This window comes from Peromyscus eremicus, chromosome 1 (genome assembly GCF_949786415.1).
Source record: "Peromyscus eremicus chromosome 1, PerEre_H2_v1, whole genome shotgun sequence".
Lineage (NCBI taxonomy): Eukaryota > Metazoa > Chordata > Mammalia > Rodentia > Cricetidae > Peromyscus > Peromyscus eremicus.
The window spans coordinates 24442373-24468583 of NC_081416.1; the positions used below are offsets into that span (position 1 = coordinate 24442373).

The 26211-nt window shown below is 44.0% G+C and overlaps 1 protein-coding gene across 1 annotated transcript in view; it reads left to right on the forward strand.

Moving 5' to 3' along the window:
- Nucleotides 1–26211, forward strand: part of Myof (myoferlin) — a 147208-nt gene that overhangs the window by 82925 nt on the left and 38072 nt on the right. The window contains exons 21-34 of the mRNA XM_059253753.1: nt 1160–1284; nt 4631–4737; nt 6548–6740; nt 8038–8193; nt 10677–10808; nt 12467–12630; nt 14625–14739; nt 16724–16829; nt 17975–18120; nt 20732–20905; nt 22231–22339; nt 23553–23630; nt 25748–25929; nt 26023–26181. Of these exons, the coding sequence (XP_059109736.1) occupies nt 1160–1284; nt 4631–4737; nt 6548–6740; nt 8038–8193; nt 10677–10808; nt 12467–12630; nt 14625–14739; nt 16724–16829; nt 17975–18120; nt 20732–20905; nt 22231–22339; nt 23553–23630; nt 25748–25929; nt 26023–26181 (1946 nt within the window). The remainder of the gene's footprint in view (nt 1–1159; nt 1285–4630; nt 4738–6547; nt 6741–8037; nt 8194–10676; nt 10809–12466; nt 12631–14624; nt 14740–16723; nt 16830–17974; nt 18121–20731; nt 20906–22230; nt 22340–23552; nt 23631–25747; nt 25930–26022; nt 26182–26211) is intronic.

Genomic DNA, 26211 nt, shown 5'->3' on the forward strand with positions numbered 1-26211 from the left:
TGAGAAAAAGGATTGGAGTTTAGGGACCCACAAGAGTGGTTAACTTGGGGGCCAGTGAGATGGGGGCCAGTTGGGTGAAGGAGATTGTCAGCAACCAGACAACCTGAGTTTAGTCCTCAGAACCCACAAGCTGTTCTCTAATCTCCCCACTCCTGTGCACTACCCCCACTGCATGGGCAAGCTAGCACACAGGCGGAGAGGGGATGGGGATGACCTAACCCAGGTCCCGTTTCTCAGGAGCTGAGTCTCAGGTTCCCAATCTTTGGCCAGGCTGGACACCAGATCTCATAAAATCCCAAGATGGTGACCCCGCTAAGTATCCCATTCCTTAAAGCAGCTGTACCCCACCAAACTCAAATCTCCCTTAGATTCAGTAGCTGACAGAGTAGTACTCTGGCTCAGATGCTGGCAAAGCCAGACTTCGATCCTCACTGTTACTCACCCAGTCTCATTACCTAGTTCTCTCTTAAAAGATTCTGTTTTTCTTTTTAATTATATGATTATGTGTATGGGTCTGTGCACATAAACAGTCCAACAATATTGCTATATTTTACCTACATTTTTGGATAAGATGATTTAAAACCTAAAATGCCCTGAAAATCTCAAGTACTTAGTCTTAATTACAGAAAGCTTCTGAGTAATGCCAACCCCACACAGGCAGCCGAGGTTTGCAAAGAACAGGGTTGGAGTGGGGTGGTCGCTCCTCTTGCAGCAAAAACAGTGATTTAAAAGGATAGTTGTCCTGGAGAAAGAGTGAATCCAACCTCCAGTGCTCTCTCCTCTCGTTACAATGCATGTGATGGAACCATCGTGGATGTTCACCTGTTGATCCTGAGATTATTGTCCTCTGTTTGCTGGTTATTTTAGAGAGAGTTACAAAACAATTGGATGAACCATCTTTTCCCCTGTTGCTCAACTGAACAAAACTGATGAATCAGGATAGTGCCCGGGTGTGGCTCAGTAGTAGAGAACTGTCCTAGCTTGTGTGAGCTCCTGGGTTTAATCTCCAACACCCAAAACAACAAACAAACAAACCCTGGCCAAGACCATTCCCCAACCATGTAGATTAATGAGTATCTCTGTCAGCATGTCTATTTAATAAATAATGTTGCCCACTTCCAGTGTCCAGTGTTCACTGACTTCTGACACTCTGTACCAGGGAACTACTATTACTACTTACCTTGGGCCCACACAAAGCCAGTGGTCACTCTGACTTCCTATTGGGAGGATATTAGTCATCGCCTGGATGCAGTGAACACTCTCCTAGTCATGGCAGAACGGCTGGTGAGTTATCTTTCCTGCATTTCCTTTTACCAATCAGTAAGTTAAGCACCAGTTAATATACAAGCTTGGCAATTGTAGCACAAGAACTTAAAATACAATGGTCGACAGGAAAGAGCAATTTCTGACTAAGAGCTGAGGAAAACGGTATGAACCTAGCAGATGTTCATTGGGACGGGGGCCAGGCTCTTTCCCAGTGGTTACTCTACTCATTACAAAGGAATTACCTCAGTCCATCCCATAAAGACAGCTCACCACAACATCCACCCTCCAGCCTAAGGAAAGGGAAAAACGTTAGGAGAAGATGACAAGGACCTCTCACCAGGAAAAACCCAGAAGTCATGCACTTGATTTCTGCTCACTTTCCATTGGCCAGAATCCAGTCATATAGCTACATCTAACCCCAAGGAAGTTCAGTCTTAGGCTTGTGCGAGCACATGCCAGGATAAAGGTTTTCTTCCTGAGAAAGACAGGAGGATGCAAAAGGCTGGAGGACAGAGGAAAGGGAGCTCATGGTGTTGCCGTGATTTATACATGAGAGTGCTTTGTTCCGATAGCTATGTGCAACCTGTAGGACTTTGCTGTTATTACAGTAATACCTTCTGAAGAACCAGGCCAGGCATTCTCTGCCCTTGCTTCAGACTGGAGGAACATTCCTTCTTTGAAGATTGGGAGGGGGGTCCCTCTGGCAGAACTGCATAAGAATAGTATCTGTATGATTACCCTCTTGACACTGGTCCACCCCAGTCGTGAGGAGAAAGGTGGCACATTTGAGACATGTCTACTCAATTTAAAGATACTAAGTTACTTCTGTTGGGTATGGATAAAATCTCTCTGGCATTAGTGTTTTTATTTCAATATTATGTTAATTTAGAGTGTAGGAAAACGGGAAAAGGGTGTTTGGAGATAATCGATATATGTCATATGTGTTATCATTCCTGACACTCTAGCTGCTTCCAGAGTCCCATGGCTGCGCATGTGCTGTCAGCATTCAGGCAAAATGTTTAGTCACTCCAGGGCCTTACATCCTATGTAATCTGTCCGCAGCATGGCCACATAATCTATGCACATGTGTGGCATGGCCATGTAAGCCCCTATACGCATGCGCGAGGTGATCCTTAAAAGCGGACTCCACCTGTCCCCTCCCCACTTTTCCACACATTTCTCTCCGGCAGGCCTGCTGCACTAGCCCCTCTTTCCTATCACCCCTAATAAAACTCTTAAAGTGGGTTTCCTTGTATCTCGTGGTCTGTTCTCGTGCCCAGTAAATAACAATATGTATGGAAATATCACACTAATCTCATTAATATGTCATTAAAATATCTTAATAACAAAATAATTTTAATTAATATTAATATTATTTTTGTAAGGGCTAGACCAAGATATGTGAGAAAATACCTGATCAAAGACTCCATAGCAAAATAAAAATACTGCTTTTTGTTATAAGGGCAATACGAGTTCTCTTTCTACCATCTTTCTATGCCACCAAAATGGTACACGTGAATGTCCTGGCTGATGCGTTCAAGAGTAGCAACATTGCGGAGAAAGAGAGACGAGTGCCGGGTCCTTGTAGGTTCTAAAGTTGTAGCCTGGTTTCTGTCTATGATGAGGAAACACGGTTATAGTGGTGAATGTGAGGTCATTGATGAATACAGAGTTGGGAAGATTGTCCTGAACCTCACAGGCAGCGAGTGATCACAAGTGTGGAGCGATCAGCCCCAGACTTGACGTGCAGCTCAAAGACCTGGAACTGAAGCTGAGTAATTTGTCCCCGCTCTGCTCCATCACTTTGGTTTTATTTTGCTGACAACCCCAGGGGGCATCACAGATCGTGGAGGAGCAAACAAACTTATAAATAAAATGCCTTCGTGTGTGGCTGTGGGAGCACCGATACAGAAATATAATTGAACTTCAGTATAATTTCTCATTTAATAAAGTTGAAATCAAGGGGACTGGATAGATAGCTCTGTGATTAAGAGTGCTTGCCACTCTTCCAGAGGACCTGGGTTTGGTTCCCAGCACTCACATGGCAGCTCACAACCACCTATAACTCCCATTCCAAGGGATCTGATGCCTTTTTCTGGCATCCAAGGGCACCTGGTACATGTGTGGTACACAGGCAAAACACTCATGCACATAAATTGAAAATACAATTTAAAATAATAAAAATAAATAAAGTTGAAATTGAAATGCAACATTCTTATTAGTTTCCAATTCCCTTTCTCAAGGGAGTTGGTGGAGAATTGGTCCCATCTTTCTTGTAATGATGTGTGGGATATTCTTCAGGGTTTTTTACCCTGATTCTTATCATCTCTCTCCACTGGCCAAGCTGTTTGAGCTCCAGGCTAATCTTGACAGAGATAGTGGCTTTCCATGACCAGGACTCTGGCTGGGCATAGAGGGAACTCCCTTCCCCTCTCGGTTGACAGCTGCTCAGCACTTGCACACTAGAATGTTCTGAGCTTATCTCGTACTTTCTCAGCCCCAGCCCTGAAATAGCCATTCATCTGAGATGCTTTAGTTACTTTAATGGGAAGTGGCATTTGAAAAAAAGAATCTGGGTCCTAGAGTGCTCACGGCTACTGGCATATTGTTGCTTACAAGCTTTGTCAGCCAACTCATGGGCACACATACGTGCATGTGCGTACATACACACAGATACATACGTGCATGTGCGTACATACACACAGATACATACGTGCATGTGCATACACACACACAGATACATGCATATTTACTTCCATGTCTATTAAAATATTGACGGCCAGAATGGTGCCTCTAATTTTAATGTTCTGCCAAGGACTTAGTCTATCTTTCCTACAGTGAGACTCCAGTTCCTGCCATCAAACTTAAACTCCATACATCATTCCCTGTGAACCACAAGCCATTTACAGTTTAGTACAGTTTGGATTGTCTTTGTCTTGTAACTTAGGCTAAATGGTCAAAATGCTATTTTCATAGGTTACATTGGTTAGTTCAACTATTCATCTAAAATATAACTAAGTCCATACTGTTTCTATTATATCCTCTTGAGGGTTCCCTCACCTATTCCTGATTCTTTCTTCCTGTTTATTTTTGGACCATATAAAATATTTACATGGTTTCAAAGGTCAAAATACGTGATAAGGTCTTCTATTGCTTAAACTTATTAGTGTCAATTGCATTTAGAAGGAAAGTAAATAGCACAAAGCTATGGTGGATATTACTAAGTGAGAACAAAGCCTCAGGCTTTTGTGTAATTATATCTTTTTATGTCCCTACCCCACTCTCTACCCTACCTTAGAACTAATGCTTTCTTGGGAATAAGGGCAGAGTTACCAGCTGTCTCCCCTCTTTCTTAATTCTTCAGCAATCAAACATAGAGGCTGTAAAATCAGGGATCCAAGGTAAAGTTCCTGCAAACCAGTTGGCGGAGCTGTGGCTGAAGTTGATCGATGAAGTTATAGAAGACACAAGGTACAGTGACCTTCCTATCTCCACACCCCAGTCATGGCCTCACCCCTGGATTCTAAGACCGAAAGCGCTTCTAGAATCTTCTCAAGTATTTCTCTGAAAAATGCATTTGAGCATTGTTTGGGGCTTCTTGAAAGCCTCACCCCACCCCAGGAGGAGTTTCTGAGTCACCCGGAAAAGCCCAGTTCTCTGGTTTGTTGCCAAGTCTAAAGCAGCCCAGGGAGGCCCAGGTTGGACTCCAGGAAGCTGGTCCCAGCAGCCTGAGGCAAAGGGTGGGAGATGGAGGGGAGGGAGGAGTAACACACTTGAGCATCCTCCTGAAGAAGGACTCCTGACTTCCACAAGGAGATAGGAACGTGGGTTCCACCACTCAGAACAATGTTCCTAATCTGTGGTTTTAGAAATAGCTTACTTTTTGAACTGAGTGTCTCAAGCACTCTACACCCCTTTAGAAGCACTTACAGTAAAATAGGAAAAACAGAGATAGTTAGGATGGCTCCTAACAAGGATGACATGCAAAGTCATGTTAAAACAACACCACACACACACACACACACACACACACACACACACACACACTATGCCAGGTTAGACAAGACCAGTACATAGACTTAGCCAGAGGACATCTCATTGCTGTGATGTGGAGAAGTAACTCGGCTCTTTTGGCATTCAGAAATGAAAGGGGAAAGTGATTCATCCCAAACTCATTTTAAATATTGCCTAATAAAACCATAGCTCAGAGGAACCAGACATTTCCCCCTCTGGGTCAGGCCCTCAGTCACCCTGTCTTCTTGTGCCTTCTAGTGGTTTAGTCAGGTCATTGAAGAGCCGCAGAAGTCCAAACACCACTGGCTTTGTGAGCACTCAAAGCTCACACTGAGAGACTGAGGGATCCTAAGGGGTCACTTCTTAATTACAGATTAGAAAGCAGAGAGGCCCAGTGGCAGTGAAGCTGAGAATGAATTACCTACCCTCTTAGCCCCGCTCCTCCTTGTCACGGTCAGCACCTCACTCTCAAAGGACTCAAGTGTGATTCTGAGCTCAACAGCTTTCCCGTGTATTTTTGCTTTACATGGCCACTGAGGTTCTTAACCCTTCACATACACATACTGCCACAGTCATTAATGAAATCCAACCAACGTGGAATTACGGCTTTCACTTGGAAAATGCCTGTGAACTGTAGGATTTGCTGAAGAAAGCACAGCCATATCTAGCTGAACTTACAATACGAGCAGTCTTCAAAGAAGTGAGCTGGGGTCTTTTAAGTGCTATGTAAAAGGAAATTTCACGTTTGAGGAAAACCATGGAATGCAAATGACTGGAAATTCTAGGTGGAGACAATATGAGTCGAATTTTCTGGTACTAGTGACAGTCTTGCCCTGTGGTCTCACCTACTGCCACAGCGTAGGTGTGGGGCTAATAATAGTCACTCACTCAGTCATCCCTCTTTTCTTTGGGGGTCCCACCACTGGGTCTTGGATGGAAATTGCCCTATGCAAGCGGTCCTTCCTATTTTCTGGAACGCTTTGAGAACCTTCTGAGATGAGGCAGGGATGAAGGTGGTGGGAATATTGTTTAGATTCTACTGCTTTGAAATGTTTGTTCTCTTTTCTGTTCTGCCAGGGCCACAAAGGTGTCCTCAACTCTAGCTTAAACCAAGCAGTGCCCGCAGAATCAGGAGATGCTGACATTTCAGTCTACATGAAATGCATGCAGACATACATTAAACAAGTGTGCAAATACAAGAGGACTCAGTTTTGAAGTCTAGAATGCCATTCTTAAGTTCCCTTCCTTTTGTTTCCCTTTCTTATAGATACACCTTGCCTGTCACAGAAGGAAAAGCCAACGTCACAATTCTGGATACGCAGATCCGAAAGTTGCGGTCCAGGTTTCTCTCCCAGATACACGAGGCGGCTCTGAAGATGAGATCTGAAGCCACAGATGTGAAATCCACTTTGTTGGAAATCGAGGACTGGCTTGATAAATTGATGCAACTGACTGAAGAGGTAGACCTTGGAATTACACTAATGTCGTTCGCTCCCAGAAGGGTCCTGTGGCTAGCAGCAAGGGTGGGGTGGTGGATGGAGCATCTGGCATGATGTTTGGGACCGTGAATGGATCTGATCAATGATAAAAACCCAGGGGTTACTGGGAAGGCTACTGAGGACTGGGGTGAAAGTCATTAAAATCAGGACAAGAATTTTGAGTAGGGTCCTAGAGGGGCCTGCAGGAAAATCATCATTTTCATAGTGCTGTCATAGAGTATTTTGAGTGATGGAATAGTAGAACACAACATGGAGATTTAAAATATCACTTTAGTGTGAATTAGGAAGACCCAGATTTAAATCCTAAATCATGTGTAACCTTGGGCAAGCTCTTCGGCCCACTTAAGCCCAGTTTCCCCAGCTGTACGGTGGAGAAAAAGAGTACTTACATCGTGGTAAGACTGTTGTGGAAAGACTCAGAGATGGTGATGATTATCAAGGGGCAGAACAGTGCAGGGCGTACAGTAGTTGCTAGAGAAGTGTCAGCTGTCCCTCACCTCTGTGACTGAAAGAACAAAAGTAAACAGACCCTTCCTGTCCTTTGAGTATCCAGGGGGTAGTGTCTTAGCTCCTTCTCTGCTTCCTTCACACAGAATACCACAGGCTGGGTAAGTTATAAAGAGTGGACATTTATTTCTTACAGTTCTAGGGGCAGAGATATCGAAGATCGGGAGGTCTGAGTCTGACAGGGGATTTTTTTGTTGTGTTATTTCACTGCAGAGGACTAGATTGAGAGCGATCGAGCAAGCAGCTGGGAACTGAGCCTACTCTCATACTATGCCCATTCTTAGGATAACAAATTCATTCCTGAAATAATGGCATTAATCTGTGCTTGCGGGTAGATTACTGACGACCTACTCATCTCATTAGGCTGATTAGCACTGCTAACCACATGTAACCCTGAGGAACACATTCAAACCATGGCAGTGGGTGGCAGCCTGCAGCTTTTTCACTCTGCTGACGGTTTTCTTCAAATGATGTTTGAGAGATGAGGGGTATTTTCTAAAATAAATACCTTTCAGACCAGAGTGGGTTGCAACTCCTCATTTGCTGTCCTATGTCCGTCCCCCCCCTCCCCCGGCCATCCACAGCCCATTTCTTAGGCCTGTGTAACCATTGCGTGACGGTAGACGTGTGTCTTCTGACCTTGAGACACAGTCTTGACCCCAGTCTCAGGTGTCCAGACTGCCATTTCTCCAGTCTCTCTACGTATACACTCATCTTGTTTGCTTTCTTTTCCAACCAACCTGCGGCCCAGCCTCAGAACAGTATGCCCGACGTCATCATCTGGATGATCCGTGGAGAGAAAAGACTTGCTTATGCACGGATTCCTGCCCATCAAGTCTTATACTCCACCAGTGGTGGGAACGCATCTGGAAAATACTGTGGGAAAACCCAAACCATCCTTCTGAAGGTACATCTTCATTGTGGGATGGAAAAACACATGCAAATTTCTGTTCTGAAGGAGGGGTTGCTTTGTCATATTCTATGTGTTACGTATCTAAGGTGTTTGAAATCAGTTCTAACCTGTTCTGGTCTCTTGTTCTGGGATCATAATTTTTATAGAGTGACATGAGCATGGCTGACATCCAACCACAGGCACCTCTCTAGATGTCTCTGACGTTAATAGTAACATGACATTGTCATTTGCTTTCTGATATGAATTTTCCACTCTTGGTGTCTCATACAAGCAATACATTTCTTCCATTGATGTTAGTGAGTGTTTGGGGAAGGGGGTGGGATAGCCAGTATGGGATCAAAGTTCTCTAGAAGAACAGACAGAATGAATACTCATTAAAAGGGGATTTATTAGATTGGCTTATATGATAGTGTCTGGGTGGCTCAGCAATGGCTGTCTCAACCAGAAAGGCCAAAACTAGTGACTGATTGGTCCATGGAGCTGGATGTCTTGGCACTCTCAGTCTGGTACTGAAGGCTCAGAAGATCCCTGAAGAGCCAGTGGTCTTCAGTTCCCATTGGAAACTGGAAGCTGAGACCTAATATTAGGGAAAGAATACAGCAGTGGCAGCAACACAATTGATGAACTTGCCAACAAAAGTGAAAGCAAGCAGGCAAAAAGAAAACCTTTCTTCTGTCTCCTTCATCTGGGCTGCCACCAGCAAGTGCCACCCACATTTATGATAGGTCTTCACACTTCAAATAATCTGATCAAGAAAGTTCCTCACAGGCATGCCTAGCATCTTGCCTTTTAGTTGATTCAGATCCAGTCAAGTTGACAACCATGATCAACCATCACAAACAGAAGGGGCTCTAAATATAGACAAGTTTTGATCATTGCTGCTGTAAGCAGAAGTTTTGAACATCATCATCACCATCATCATTATTATTATTATTGGTTTATTGAGACAGCATCTCACTATATAGATCAGGCTGGCCTGGAACTCACAGAAATCTACCTGCCTATGCCTCCCAAGTGCTGGGGTTAAAGGCATGGCTTAGAAAACTTCCTGAGGCTGCATTTAGGAGTTCAACATAGCTCCCATTGACATGCTTTGACACCCTATCCTGCCTACCCCAACAGGAGTTCCTTGGATTTAAGAAAGGAATAACAAATTTTAAAAAGAGAAAAGGCTGAGTCAAGGTGGTATGCTCTCTAAAATAAGGAACTGTCTGCTGACTTTTAATCAGTGTTCACATTGTTCTTAGCCAGGAGGCTGTAAGTAGCGTCAGAGTGGCCATCTCCTTTCGGAAGTCTTCTGAGGAATGAATCAGACTTAAAACAGGACCTCAATTAAAATCCCCATCAGCGGTACTGAAAGCAAACTGATTAATACAAAAGCTTCAAGAGGGTGTGCTCTGGCTTAGGTTGTAGAATCTAGTGGATAAACAGAAACAGATGCTTTTAAGAAACTCTATGTGTTTGTCAACTTTGATAATCCTCATTATCTGGTTTGAGAGTCTTTTAGTTCAGTGGGATTTTTTTTTTTTGGTCTTGGTGTCTCTTTGTAACATTAAAAACATTATGGAAGACTACAAAGGCCTTTTGTTCATATGGCTTGTATCCCCAGAATTTGTTGTAATAGAAATTAAAATAGAAAAACAAACACAAGACACAGGAGACTTTGTCTCAACACACAAACACACACACATACACACACACACACACACACACACACACACACACACACACCCCTATCTCTTGGTCAATTTATAACAGCTTTTTGTCAAGACAATGGTCACATGCTAATGTGTGAGGTGACCTGTGAGAGCTTCCTCTTTCATCACACCAAGTATTAAGAAGCCAGGCACTCAAGGGCAGGGATTTAACAAAACTAGTAATCAATCCTGGGTTTTAAAACAAATCCATTTAAAATTTTTTAGTTCTTTAATTTTTTTTTTTAAGTCAAAGGAATTCTTTAGTGGAACTGGCATTTCACCTTCTGTACTGGAGAGTTGAGTGCTATTAATACCGATGGGTACAGTGGGATGTCATCGCCTCATCTGTGCAGATGTCAATAAAGCAAGACAGATCCCACGCTGGTGTTATTAGGAGGAGTGAGCTGCCCTTGTAGACCTCCTGAAACGGTCTCAGGGATAGGTGGGAGTCTATGACTCACACTTTGATTGATTGACTGAGTGACTGAATGAGAGACAGCTTATCAATGAAGAAAAAGATGCTCTTGAGAAGGGAAGTGAGCCAGAGAGCTGGGAAAGGCCAGGCACTCTGACGGCCGCACGGAACTCCAGGGCTCACTGCTTTAGCCCCTATCTCAGCCTTTGTTGTAGGGTTATTCATCAGTTTCAACCACAGCAGATACAGACTCAGTCTGGTGGGAGCAATGAGTAGAAGCTGAGCATGCTTTGAGCTTTAGCATGATGTCACAGTGCATGTGGTGTCTGTCCCATGTCACCTGAGATGTTATTGTTCATCCACAGTATCCACAAGAGAAAAACAATGGTCCCAAAGTGCCTGTGGAATTGAGAGTGAATATCTGGCTGGGTTTAAGTGCTGTGGAGAAGAAGTTCAATAGCTTCGCCGAAGGCTCCTTCACCGTCTTTGCTGAAATGGTACTTTTAATGACAGTCCTGTCTTCTCTCTGGTAGGGCGGAACTTTCTCTTTTTACCTACCTATAGCTGTCATTACTACCTCCTGAAATGCCTGTAAAAGAATCTTAGCCTAACAGATGAGGAGAAGACCCTCCTGAGTGGAACACTCCAGAGTGACCATCTCCTTTGTGTGATAATTCAAAGAGGTGACCTCCAGCCGGTGACCTGGAATATGCATGATCTTCCAGCCTATGGCACTAGAACCAGTAGCAGTTTGTTGAATTGATGCTGACATAACACACTAAGTAGGATACACAAACATGCACATGTGTTCTGGGTGTCTTCAAAGCCCTTCACACGTGCCTGTTCATGAACACCTCCTCCTACCCTACCTACTGCTTCTGTCTCAAGGCCATACCCCAAAGCCACTGAAGGTCACCACCTCCACTCTTACTGAAGCTCTGCTGTCCATGCTGAAGTTTGTGCTTGGATCTGATTAGCATCCTGCTGGCTTCCAGGTTCCTCCATTCTGTACCCTTGTCACACACATCCTAGTTTCATGCATCCTTGTCATAACCACTTAGGGAGCCTCCTCTCAGGCTCAAACCAACACCCAAGACTCTACTATTGTGCTCCTGCTCCAGTGCCATCAGGGACATACATTTCCTGCCTTCTTTTGCAGGTAAAAACTTACCTGTGCCTTGAGCAACTCATCTCTATAAGATCAACATCAGATAGGCATATGACTTTGAGACCAAGCAAGGACACCCATGACCCTGGGAAGTCTCACCTCTTTCCATGGTTGAGAGCGTGAAGATCAGACCATCATGGATTTATAAATGCTAGTTTAGAAGGGAACGGCCAGGGTAGCGAGATGGCTCAGTGGATACAGGTGTTTGTAGCTGAGGCTGACAACCTTAGATTAATCCCTTCGATCCACAAGGTCAAAGGAGAGAATCAACTACCAAAGTTGTCCTTTGACCTCCATACACATGTCAGGGCTTGCGCGCGCGCGCGCACACACACACACACACACACACACACACACACACACACATAAATGTAATAAATTTTCTTAACTTAAAAAGGAACACTGTAAACCAGTCAACCATTGCCACCAAACTTGCTTTCCAGAAAGTTCTTATTCTACCTGCCATACTCCAGAAGAGACTCAGAACCATTAAACCCCCGTAAGGAAATCGTGTTTCTAATGTATTCTTTGTCTACTGCCTGGGAAATAACACTATCAATTAGTTATTTCTATGGATAAATGTGTCCAAATCTAAGCAGTAAACTTATAAGTAGACTTTACGAAATCCACACATTCATAAGTTGAGGTCTGTTGTGGATGCTTCACTGACGTCCATTCAAATAACGGAAACAACTCCCATGATGCATCACGGTTCACAGAACACACAGCATGAACTCTAGAATAAGTGTAAGAAACCTGTTGTGCCCAGTTTACAGATGAGCACATTGAGTCTTAGGAGGATGAGTGACTCGCCCAAAGCTGCCTGAGCACTGGCAGGCCCGAGTTTAGGGCCGTATTTTTCGGGTGTATAGATCTTTTTGCTTTCTGTCATTATCTGGCGCCAGATCTGGGAAGACTTGGATTTCATGGCTGGCTTGCTTTCTCCATCTGTGATAGTATTTCTCCAATCGTGTCTATTTTTAACAGTATGAAAACCAAGCCCTCGTGTTTGGGAAATGGGGCACATCTGGACTGGTGGGACGTCATAAGTTCTCAGATGTCACAGGAAAAATAAAACTCAAAAGAGAATTCTTTTTGCCTCCCAAAGGCTGGCAGTGGGAAGGAGACTGGATAGTGGATCCTGAAAGAAGGTTCGTGTTCGACTTTCTGTGACACTTATTAGTGTGTGTGTGTGTGTGTGTGTGTGTGTGTGTGTGTGTGTGTGTATGTGTCTGTCTGTCTGTCTTTCTGTTTTGGTTAGGGTTCCTATTGCAGTGAAGAGACACCATAACCACAGCAACTCTTATAAAGGAAACATTTGATTGAGGTGGCTGGCTTACAGTTCAGAGGTTCAGTCCATTATCATCATGGCGGGGAGCATGGCAGTGTGCAGGCAGACATGGTGCTGGCTACGTCTTCATTAGAAGGCAACAGGAAGTGGACTGTAACTCTGGGTGGTATCTTGAGCATATATGAGACCTCAAAGCCCACCTCTACAGTGACACACTTCCTCCGACATGACCGCATCTACTCTAACAAGGCCACACCTCCTAATTGTGCTACTCCCTTTGGGATTATGGGGATCAGTTACATTCAAACTACCACAATCTCTCTCCCTCTCTCTCTCTCTCTCTCTCTCTCTCTCTCTCTCTCTCTCTCTCTCCTTCTCTGTATATAATATTTGCACTAGGTGTTATATGTAAACCCCGGAAAAATGGCTGAGGTGCCTATTTAATGTACCAAAGCGGACTCTGGCCACCAGGTTCTCAGCAACTACCCGTTACATAGTCATTCTGGCTGGCTTACTTTGCCCCTATCCTAAACTCTCCAGCCCAGGACTGGGTTTCCCTTCCCCCAGCTTCTCTGATTCCTTATAGAACCCAACCATTTTGCCCCTTGGTCTCTTGTCCACTTTGTCTGTGGCTCCTTTCTTAGCCCCCCCCCCCGCCCCCACCGCCCCTTCTCTTCCTTTCCCACCCCTACGTGACACCCATCTCAAGCAACAATCAGTAAGTAAGTAAAAATGTGACTGGCAGCATTATCCTAGAGCTCCCCCTTCTGGCCACCTTGCAATGGCACGCTCCGGGACCTGTATTGTAAGGTCTCCACTATAGCTTGGGCCTTAAAAGGGAGGAAAATGAGCATACTGTTTGTTCTGTCAGACCCAGTGCCCACACATCCTTGCTTCTGGCGCAGGACTGTTCGCTTTGTTTGGAGTTGTGGGGATTTGTGAGGAGAAGGTGGGGGTGTTGAATTGGACAGAAGGAAGGGGGTGAGGACTGGAAAGGTAGAGAGGACCGTGACTGGAAAAACACAAGGCTGGGATGCCAGAGACAGTGCCAAACCTTTGGGTCTCCTCTGGGGTGCAGAGGAGTGATGGATGGTTTCAGTTTATACAAATGGTTGGGGCTGTTTGCTTTTGATACCATTCCAAGTGTTTGATTGCGGGGAGGGTAGAAATAGGAAAGGAAAAAGAACCTCACTTCAGGGTCCCTGGCAGAAAACTTCAGGCAAAGTTGGAGCCTCTGTGCCTTGTTCTGTGGGTTTTTGAAGTAGCTTTAAATCCAAGCAAAAGCTGGCCAGACAGAGTCGGTACGGAGCACTTGAGTGCCCCAAAGGGTCTGGAGTCTGAAATGAGCTGGCTTGGCTCTCTACTTAGAAACCATCAGTTTATGTCATGTAGAGCAAGCCATGGGCACACATTTCCACACAGCTTCACTCCATTTTTTAAAATAGAAAGGACATAGAAGAGTATTTCCCTGTTCTTTGAACTGTCAGCCAAGAGTTTTACTGAGAAAGAGCTGGAAAGCTTACTCTGCACCAGGAAGTGTGGAAGACACTCTCTGTGCTCCCTGTAGGGAACTGCTCACGGAGCTGCTGCTGTTTTCCTGGCTCTATCCTAATTACCAATGTGAAGAGTCCTCTATAATTTAGGTCTCGCTGGCCCAGCCCCCCTCTCTAAATGAATGTCAAAAGCTTTTAGTTCAAAGTCAAATTTGGAGTGGAGATCCCAAAGGGCTCGAGCCAGAAGGGGGTTGGTGGTGTCATTCCAAGCTGTAGGAGTCTCCTGCCAGTGTGAAATCGCTGGGGTTGCTGGTCCTGTTTCCATTTCTCCTCAGTAATAGGAGCCATCTCTCACCCACAGCCTCCTGACTGAGGCTGACGCAGGTCACACAGAGTTCACGGACGAAGTCTACCAGAATGAGAACCGCTATCCTGGAGGCGAGTGGAAGCCAGCAGAGGACACCTATACGGATGCGGTGAGCCATCTGCTCTCAAGAGGGACCCTCATGTCCCATCTCTGTGCATCATGGGACATCCTCTGCCCTCTCTTCTGCTACATCCCCATCCAAACAGTCTTCCATTTACAACTGAAGCCACACAAGTGCATGGTCATTACTTACATCCAATAAAAACTGGGCCTCTGACTAGACACTGCTTCGGCATAAAGTTTGAGTTGTACATGTTTTTTAGAGAAAAGTTTATTATCTAGCTAGTTTTTAAAATCACGAGAAATGAAATGTTCACTTTAAAGAACTACACAGGCAAATAAAAACAAAAAATAAAATAAAAATAAATGGAGCCGAAGGGATGTGTTAGCAGCTAAGAGCACTTGATGCTCATGCAGGGCGCCGGAGTTCAGTTCCCAGCACCCATGCTGGCAGCTCACAACCACCTACACTGCAGCTGCATGGGATCCCATAGCCTCCTGTGGCCTCTGTGGATGTTCTTATGCACGTGCATATATTCACACACATCCCCATAAATAAAAATAAAAACATTTCAACAAAATTCTTTAAACCTTTAAAAAATCCAAGCAGTGTTCAAGGAAATGAGAGATATCTCACCCTGCCTAACACTGTCGTCTGGTAAATAATCACTGTTGTAGGTTTCTGCTCACAAACAAGTGTACTTTTTCCTCTTCTAAGTAGAACTGTATTGTGCACGTAGTTGCTACAACACAGTATCTTCACATAGTGATGTATTTAAGCACGAGTGTGTGTACATGTGTGTAGAGGAGCACATGCACGTGTGTGCACATGCATGTAGAGGCAAGGTCCACATGCCGTGTCTTCCTCAGTCACTCGCTGCCTCATTGGTTTTGAGACAGGGATTTTCAGTGAACCTGGGGCCCACTGACTTGGCTGAGCTACCTGGCCAACAAGCTCCCAAGAGCTCTTCCTGTCCTCGTCCCCAGCACTAGGCTTACAGATGTGGGCTTCCCACTCCGGCTTTTATGTGCATGCTGGGCTTCCGACATGGTTATTAACTGGGCCATCTCCCCAGCTCCAGGTTGTCTTTGATAACGGCACCTACAGAGCTGTGAACTTTGCTATAGGACCCTTTGGTCATTTATTTGTACATCTCATAGACATTTAGGGTTTGGTAGTTTGGGGTGAGTTTTTTTATTTTGTTTCATCTTTGGTTTTTATAAAAAAAAATGTGGCAATGAATATCTTTATACAACCATTTTTACACAAGTAATGGAAGCTTATGTCTAGAAAAATATCTTTGGAATTGTGTGTTCAAATTCTAAGTGATTAAAAAACATTGTGATAATGTTGCCAAGCGGCCTTGCAGGGAAGTGCACACACTTACTTCCAGCAACAGTGTAACAGGGGACTTGGTTTCAGTACTGTCCCACTACATCATCTTTGTAGATCCCTAAACAAGACACCTGCCACTGTTGCACTTTGCATTCCCTTAATTTAAAGTGAAGCTGGGTGTTTTCCATGTGTACAGCCACCTTTATTTCTTTTACATATGAACTTCATTATCATAACTCTTTGTGAGTTTTATTGTAACCTGTCAATGTTTCCTATAAATTTTGCTCAGCCTCACATGATCAACGTCATGAGCCTCCAGTAGCATTTCCTGAACTTGAACACATGTGTCTTAATGCTTGATCTGTTCTCTGTTTTGTTTTTCCTGAATAAACTCTCATAAAGATGAATGACACCATCAAATAGTATTAAATGAGACCATATGAAATTGCTAATGTTCGAAATTCACATGGTTCAACTTAATACTATTCTCTAATAGTAAAAACAGAAGGCACCGGACTGGTGACAGCTGATTTTCATGTAGCATTTGTATGTAAGTAAAGATTAGAGTTTTTCTGAATAGAATGAATCTCGAAGATGCTATCTATAAAGACGTGCAGGTTCTGTGGTTAAGTATCAGGAAAGGTTCCTCATCTTTGGATCTCATTCACGTCTGTCTGTCTGTCTGTCTGTTGCTCAGAATGGAGATAAGGCAGCATCACCCAGCGAGCTGACTTGCCCTCCAGGTTGGGAGTGGGAAGATGACGCATGGATATATGACATAAACCGAGCAGTGGATGAGAAAGGTAACGTGTACATCCGTTTGCCTGAGTGTGAGTCTGCAGAAAGGCCTGGTTAACCAGAGCAAAGGTCCCATGGAAGGAAGAGACCTACCCTCACTGGTCTGTGACAGTTAGGTCATGTGGTGTTATCTGTGACTGTTCAAATGAGTGTCGTCTGACTCACAAATAGATGGACAGAAGGTGGATGAGGAGATGTTAGAGGTGGAAAGTGGAGTTGATGGGGCCAACGAGCTGGATTTTGGGTAACTTAGAAATCCAGAGAGAAAGAGTAAGGGAGAGATCTAGAGCTTGGATTTTCTTCTCTTCTAATCACATTCCATAATCTCCCTGGGATAATCAAACTTAGAGGTCCTATATATAACTCAGGCAGGAGAATGGCAAAATGTCTTATATGTCATCCCACTAGCAGTCATGTGATTGACATAGCTTTAGGTATAGCAGTACTTACCATTCTCTACAAACAGTCAAGTCAGATGAACTTACCGTTTGGAACCATCAAGAGGGAAAATATAATTGATTCTTTCCTCTAATATGTAATTATACATGAGCAGAGTAGGATTGATACATAAGACTCCAAATGGATGGTGAATTCTACATTGATTGTGATGCACACACCAGGTCTTATAATAATGGCAATTATTAAGCACCAACTGTGTACCAACCCCATAGTTGTGTCTTTTACCTCTTAAGGCTGTCAAGTTGGAACATAGACAGGTTTACCAGTTTGCAGAAAATGCTACTGAAGAGCTAAGACTGTAGCTCGATAGCAGAGCACTTATCTGGTATTCACAGGGTCCTGGGTTCAATCCCAAAGAAGCAGAAAGGTTACCAAAAATGCCGAGCCCAGGGGAAGTGGTTTTTTGGTTTGGGAAATGTTTAGATTTTGGAATATTTGCACACATACACATATATGCATATGTACATACATACATGTATGCACACATACATACATACTTTTATATTTGTGGCATGACAGCACCCAACATTTCAGCATGACGTATTTTCAGATGACGCATGTTCAACCCTGTGACAGTCACAATAGCGGAGAACATCTGTGAGCAGAAAGGAGCTACATATTATCTAGCAAGTTATTTGCTGATCAGGCAGATGCTTCTCCTTGGAGTAACTATGCTCAAATTCTGTTGCAGGCTGGGAGTATGGAATTAGCATTCCTCCTGATAACAAGCCCAAGTCCTGGGTTGCAGCAGAGAAAATGTATCACACTCACAGACGGCGGAGACTGGTCCGAAAACGCAAGAAAGATTTGACACAAACAGCTTCGAGTACGGCAAGGGTAAGAGGAGCAGGAGGAGGCGCTGGACCAGGTGCTCTGCCTGCCACACCATGCAGAGTTCCAGCCGCATGGCTGTTCCTGCAGAGCCATTTGCAAATCGAGGATCTGATACCGGGATTCAGGGTTCTGCAAGTGTACCCTGCCTGCCTGATATGTTAGAAATGCCTCCCTCCAGCAACTCTGGGGATGAGAACAGCCGTCCGTGCTTCCACAAGCCCTCCAGAAGAAGCTGAGACAGTGGGTGAGGCCTTTGGAAGAATAGAAAAGGACTCTGAGGTTATGCTGGCAGAATAAGACAGTGTTGATGATACCTCAGGACTTAGAACAAGATGCAGAGAAATTCAAACCCCGACTCTAGAGTCTCGGTGAAATGGGAGCAAGACTTAGAACCATCTATCTTAGGTAGGGTTTTTTTTTTTTTCTTTCTTGTTTTTTTTGAGACAGGGTTTCTCTGTGTAGCTTTGGAGCCTGTCCTGGATCTCACTTTGTAGACCAGGCTGGACTCGAACTCACAAAGATTCGCCTGGCTCTGCCTCCCGAGTGCTGGGATTAAAGGTGCGCACCACCACCGCCCGGCTTAGGTAGGGTTTTCTATTGCTGTGATAAAACACCATGAAAGCAGCCTGGAGAGGAAGACTTAATATTTCAGCTCACGTGTCCTGATCACAGTCCACCATGAAGGAAAGTCAGGACAGGAACTCAAGGCAGGAACCTGGAGGCAGGAACTGATGCAGAGGCTGCTTACTGGCTTGCTCCTCATGGCTTGCCCAGCCTGCTTTCTTATAGCCCCGAACTGCCTGACCAGAGGTGGCACCATCCACAGTAAGCTGGGCCCTCCCACATCAATCATCAATCAAGAAAATGCCCTCCAGACTTGCCCTTAGGCCAACCTGGTAGAGACAGTTTTCATTTGAGGTTCCCTCTTCCTAAATGACTCTAGCTTGTATCTAGTTGACATATAACTATCCATACCCTAATTTAATTAGGTTATTAAAAAGATTTAAACTGCATGGTAAATTAAGTGGAATGATAATATGAAATTAATAATAAATGGTATGTTTTACATGTCATTTAGAATGCTTAGCACACATATGCATCATGCATAAGCTATAAGGTCTGGGATGTTGCTCATTCTGTGGATGGTGTTCATAGCTATGAAATAAACTTGATGTAAGTCATATCTCTAGAAAGTGACCAAGATGACCTTTGAACGCAGGTTAGACTAATACTAAGACAGGAACTCTTCCTATTGCTCTAAAGGCTTGACTCTAGTTGGTATCGTGAAGTTACAGTTTATTCAGTGATGATCTCCCAGGGGACAAAAATAGAGCTACATCGTCTTGGTGTCCGCCTTGCTTGGCAGCCTGCTCTCGGTACAGAGTGTGGTAGAATAAATGTGTCTTAAATACAGCATCGTCCCACCCTGACTGGGTGAGAAATTTCTAGATGTGTTTCACTTTCTCTTTCCACATGAGCACCAGCATGACTTGGGAAGAACACTAGGCCACTGTCAGAAATCCTAGGTCCATTCATGAGCCGTGCTGAGACTTCAATCATGTCTCTAACCTGCTTCATTTTCAGTACATACACAAAATATGCCCTTGTCTTTATGGAGTAACTTACAACAAGTAAAGGGATAGGTTACAGGATCCAGGAGAGGTGAAGTGCAGTCCAGCGGTGTTCTCTGGAGAACTCTGCTCGGTCTACCATCCAGCATCCAGGATTACCAGGAACCAAGAGAGCTGGCACATCCAGATCTCCGATCTTAAGGGCTCCCGTCTCGGCCCCACCTCAGGGGCAGGTCATAGGTAGGCGTGACAGTTACTGGAAACCTCACTGGGGGTAGTATTTCCAGGTCAAAGCTGGAACAGCTAGCTACCCACTACATACTATCACAGAGGAAGTGACAAGATCATATGAACCTTGGGTTTTATGTTTATTTGAAGTGGAAAAAAAAAAAGACCACAACCCTACATGGAGCTTTTATTTCTAAATTCATCAATAATATCCAGTATTATTTTCCATTTGTTCAGTCTGGTTACACTTGTAAGACAGTTATATAAATTTTTGTCCACTCAAATGTCAAATACATGGAGGCAAAGGCCACGTCTATCCTTTTCTTCGGTGTTACCTCAGCCTTGAGGACTATTTCTGAAAACAGATCATGTGCATATGAATCATGTTTAACTTGAGAGTACTGCACTTGGTTAATAGTTACCACAGAGATAATATACTCTGGTCTATCACATCATCACTAATTATAGCAGCTTTTAGCATAAACAAGACATTTAAATCCTAAGGGATGATACCATTCTACCCCGTATATAAAATGCATCACGTGTTCTTGTGAGCTCAATCTTAAGAAGAACCCACTCTCACGCACTCCCATGTCTGAATGTTGCTACCGTTGCCTCCCTGTAGCCCACAGTCTGCCAGCTCTGCCAAGTCAGAGCTGGCATCTATTCAATCTCTGTAGCATCCATGGCTCCTCACATAGCACTTGACAGAGAGTGGACTTTCGTGATTACAATTTGTCCATTGACCTAGTGGTCTGCTTTATCAATATGAGGGAGATTATTATTTCTCATTAAAAGATATGCTTCTATTTTAGGCCATGGAAGAATTAGAAGACCGGGAGGGCTGGGAATACGCTTCGTTGATTGGCTGGAAATTCCACTGGAAACAGCGCAGTTCAGACACCTTTCGCCGCAGACGCTGGAGGAGAAAAATGGCTCCTTCAGAAACACACGGTGCCGCTGCCATCTTTAAACTTGAAGGTGCCCTTGTAAGTAACCAGAAGCCAAAGGGTGAATAAGACTGGTGTAGAGAAAATGTGTGAGTGATGTAGAAAGCACAGCCAAGTCCAGAGAGGCCCATGTAACCTCAGTGCTGCACGACTGTGAAGAAGTTGGGGGAAAGGTATATGCTCTGAGTGTCCATTGACTCCCATCTTAGGAAGAAACCACTACCACAGGAGAGGTCTTCAGAACAGTACTGCAGGCACATCTGTTTCTCCCAGAATTTCCCAAGTGTGTCTGCCAGGGCCCTGGTTTCAGGAAATTGGAAACTGGAAATTGTAGCTATTTAACAGAACAAAAGAGCTGAATATACAGACCCAGGTGAGAAAAACAGAAGGATGGCTCACAGAGTTAAAAAATGATTCAGGTGACGGCACAGGGAAGGAGGTAGGTGTTGGGGGTGGGGGTGCAGGTCAGTAGAAGGAATAGGGACAGCAATGAGTGATCTGTGTAACATGGCGGCCATGATCCATTTCCATGGATGGGGGAGACGGCCCAGTGGTTAAGAACGTTTGCTGTGCGATCCTAAAGGACCCAAGTTCAGATGTCCAGTACTCATGTCAGAAAGCTGGGTGTATGTGGTAGGAGATGACTGTCATCCCAGCACTGAGGAGTGGGGAAATGGTGGCAAAGGGGAACAGAAAGGTCACCGGGGCTCGACACTGGCAGCGGATCTCACCAAAAACTAGTGAGCTCCAGTTCAACACGACCCAGTTTCCAGGGAATGAGAAAGCAAGTGATAGCACAGAACACCCGATGTCCTGTTCTGGCCACACACACAGCTGTGCATGAATACACGCACATAGGTGCACACACATCCCACTCAGACACACAGGGAGGAAGGGAGGGGGCGGGGAGTGGAGAGGACCATTTCTAAGTACAGTCTGTTTTCTCCTCTACACTCTGACCCCACCACACTCTGCTGCTCTGTCCTCCTTCTCCCAGCCTTGGAGAGCATCCACTGTTTCCCCATTATTTCAACAGTAGGGTTTGGTAAACCTGAACTTGAGGCTTCCACCTCCTGCTCTGACACCTTCTAGCGGGGTGACTCTGAAGAGGTCACTCACTGCCCTGCGTGTTACTCACCTTGGAAAATGGAGTGGTTCATGATAAAATCTGTCCTCAAAACCACTGCTGCAGTTGTTTGTTAGTCTCACCTCTTGGCTTGCTTGTTTTCAGGTTGTGGCGGTGATGATGGTGATGATGGTGATGATGGTGATGATGATGATGATGATGATGATGGATGAGGGTGATGATGATGATGAATGATGGTGATGATGATGATGATGACGATGATTTCCTCCTATTTTAGGGAGCAGACACCACAGAGGATGGAGATGAAAAGAGCTTGGAAAAGCAGAAACACAGTGCCACCACTGTGTTTGGAGCAAACACACCCATTGTTTCCTGTAATTTTGACAGTAAGTTTTAAACACAGCTGTGAATTCTGCATCTGTCACTTTCATCTCTAGAAAACTCTTCAGATCATCAAATGTGATAAAAATATCACTCAGATGAAAGGTATATCTGTGTGTGCATGCATTAATAAGAGGAGTTTGAAAAATTTTAGAAGTCAAAGAAATGTTTAGCAGAAAACTATCCCATACCTGGGTCTAATGTAGCATCTAGGCCTTGCTCGGTGACTGCTAGAGACCCATGCTCACAGGAGAGTCTGTGACGAGCAGCTGTGCACTAAACCCAGGAAGTTCATAGCAGAACTAATGTTTTCCTGATTGCCATGCTGGCATTGGGATTGTCACAGCAGTTACTTATTTGATTTGACTTTATCTTTGGAAGGGGTTTCTGTATGTAATCCAAGCTGCCTCTGCTTATTGCATTCTGGGATTAAAAGTGTGCAGCACCACCCCTGCCATATAGTAGTTTAAAGTATACCCCTGTTATGTGTTCCCCTGCCTCTTACATGCATCAGCTCCACCCTAAGACTCCCCTGCCAACCCTGCTTGTAACTGTCTCGTGTTATATGTGCATACATGTGATAAAGTTTAATTTATAAATTAGACACAGTGACAAGTAAATAGCAGTAACATGATAAATATGAAACAGTTATTAATGCACTATAATAATGTGCCAGTATTACTACTCTTGTGCTTTGGGCTTTTACTAAATAAATGTTACTTAACAGCCCTACAATATAACTACATCAGTCAGTTTGATAACTGAGATAAGGAACTACTGAGTGACTAATGGGCAGGCAGCATATACAGCATGGATACACTGGACAGAGGCACAACCCACATCCCAAGGGAGACGGAGCTGGGTGCTTTGAAACTGATCACACTAGAAGACTTGCAATATGAAACTTGTGAATTATTTATTTCTGGACTATTCCACTGTTTACATTGGAATTTAGACAAACATTCTAATGTTTGTGACTTGAGATTGACTATGGGCAGCTGAAATATGGGAAGTAAAACCATGGATCAGAAAGAGGACCACTGTAAGTTTGTTTTGTTGTTTTGTTTTTATAAGAAACCACTATGTTGGGAATATTTGTGCTCTCTGCTGTGGGGAAATAGATAAGTGACCCATGTGTCTGAAACACATACCACCTCCAAACATTCCAGAACAACCTTGCTAACAGTGTCCTATTTCTCGTCACCCTCCTCATTTCAGGAGTCTACATCTACCACCTGCGCTGCTACATTTATCAAGCTCGGAACCTCATGGCTTTGGACAAAGACAGCTTTTCAGGTGAAGGGAAATCCCTGATACACTATTACATGGCGGGCCAGCTTGACTCTACTGCCCATCAAGTAGTTTTGTGTCTTGTTTTGTTTTCGTTTCTTATAAGAGAACCCTTTTCATATGGAGACTACTTTGGTATATTGGAAGAAAACAGCCCAGTCATTACCTAAGGAATTACCAACTGCTTTAAGAACTGTTCCTGGGTACTAGAATACACAGGAGACACATGGCCCCTGGACACTAATAATTACTTATTGAGCATTAAAGTGCCATGAAGAGCAGCTTCAGTGTTCTCTTTGTGTGCATGGCTGCTTTTTAACCCTGAGTCCTGCCTGGACCAATTGGTAAATGAAGATTCTTTACATTTGTTGGTTATGTTCTCAAGATGATAAAAAGATCACACAGCAAGCCCATGAGCCCATAGCACCTGGCTGTGAGCCATATGTAGTATTTTTTGCCTGTTCTGCTGCCTATCCCCACCGTCACCTCCACCCCGATCCCAGCCACCTTCTATCACTGCGTAACTGTGAGGCCTCAATGTCCTCACATTGGTGCTCCACATGGTTTTTGGCTGTGCTCCTTCCTCTGAATGTACAGATAGTACAGGGACCATCCTGGCCTATTAAGGGACCTTCCACTCGGAGATCTGCAAGCCAGCAAAGCTTGCTTGGTTTTTCTATGGAGACAGCTCTTAACACACTTGCCTAATACTATCATGTACTTGTATCAATTCTGAACTGTGTCCCAAGTATTCCTCTTAATCAGCATTTGTGAATAATTTCCTTCCCTAATAAATTAGACAAGATTAGCTAGATCTAGTCCATAAATTAGATCTTGATCTACAAATTAGATAAAGATTATCCTGTTCTGTGGAACAAAGCTTCAAAAATGTTTTGAAGACATTTTCAAATAGTATCCACCAGGGGGCACTCCCTCACTGTAGATCCAATCGGAATGTTTAGAAAACTCTTCACTGATGTTTGCATAAAAACTTTAAGCACATTTCTCACAGTTGGAGGCACAAGATTTATCAATGAAGCAAAATAACAAAGTCCTAGTCACGTGATGGCTACCTGCAATGCTAAAAGCTCCCCCTTGACATACACAAGAGCTTCAAGTTAGACGTTATTTTATTGCTGGAAAACGTCAACTCTTTGGGAAACTGAAATGGTTTATTGTAATTATTTATCATGTAGGAGAACACAGACTACTTCTTGGTATATAAGATTGGAAACACTTTTCTGCTGTTACAAGCTGTAGATTCGGAGAGCAGCTGAGCCTTTCTTAATTACTGCTATATTCTTAAAACCCGGCGCTCAAATATAAAACTTTCTGAATGGATAACAGTAGAAACAAAAGCATGAAATAAATTGAGTTTTTGTTTTGTTTTGCTGTTGTTTTGATTTTTTTTTGAGACAAGTTTTCTCTGTATAGCCCTGGCTGTCCTAGAACTCGTTTTGTAGACCAAGCTAGCCTGGAACTCACAGAGATCAGCCTGACTCTGCCTCCCCAGTGTTGGGACTAAAGGCATGAACCACCACTCCCGACTTATAAACTGGTTATGTATCAGTTTATCAAAACAGTAGAAACAAAAACATAAAAATAACTGATATTTATCAGTAATGTAGATAATAGCTCTGTCCTAAGCAGCCTAAATTTTTCACACCATCTCATCTTCTACCCAATGGGAAACAGATACAACTTTCATGGCAGAGAGGAAGGAACCAAAAAAGATTAAATATTTAGGAATATTAAATACTTAGGAAGATTAAATATTTTTTTCTTCCTGTCATGGGGACAGGGGCTTGCCACTACATGCGTCTGGGTGCAAAGCTTATACTCTAGATCGTGAAAGAGCATGTGCCTGATTAACTTTGATGGGGATAAGTATACTCCAGAGAGACACTCCTTTGCACATATCAGGGCTTCCCTTAGGTGCCTCTGACTCACCATGATACCTTCCTCTGTGATGCCCTGCTTTCTAGAGTCCTTGTCTTCAAATGGTTAGTGAAAGCATGTGACCACTATGTCTAGAGGAAAAGCCTTGGGAAGAAATGAGCTGTCCTAGAAAGGTAGTCTTCGCCATGACTCTATTGTTATTATCCTTTTCCATATGTCCATAGATCCATATGCTCACGTCTCCTTTCTCCATCGAAGCAAAACCACGGAGATCATCCACTCCACCCTGAATCCCACCTGGGACCAAACAATTATATTTGATGAGGTTGAAATCTTTGGGGAACCCCAAACAGTCCTACAGAACCCACCCAAAGTGATCATAGAACTTTTTGACAATGACCAAGTGGTAGGTAATATGAAGTTTTAAGATGACCTGGGGCCATGGTAGAAGGCCAAAGGGTTGCTTGATCACGAGTTTGTGTGTGGTTTACTTCTCTAGGGCAAAGATGAATTTTTAGGTCGAAGTATTTGCTCTCCTTTGGTGAAACTGAACTCGGAAACAGATGTTACTCCTAAGCTTCTCTGGCATCCCGTTATGAATGGAGACAAGGCCTGTGGGGACGTCCTTGTGACAGCAGAGCTGATTCTGAGGAACAAGGTACACATCACTCTGTTCTTGCTGATGTAG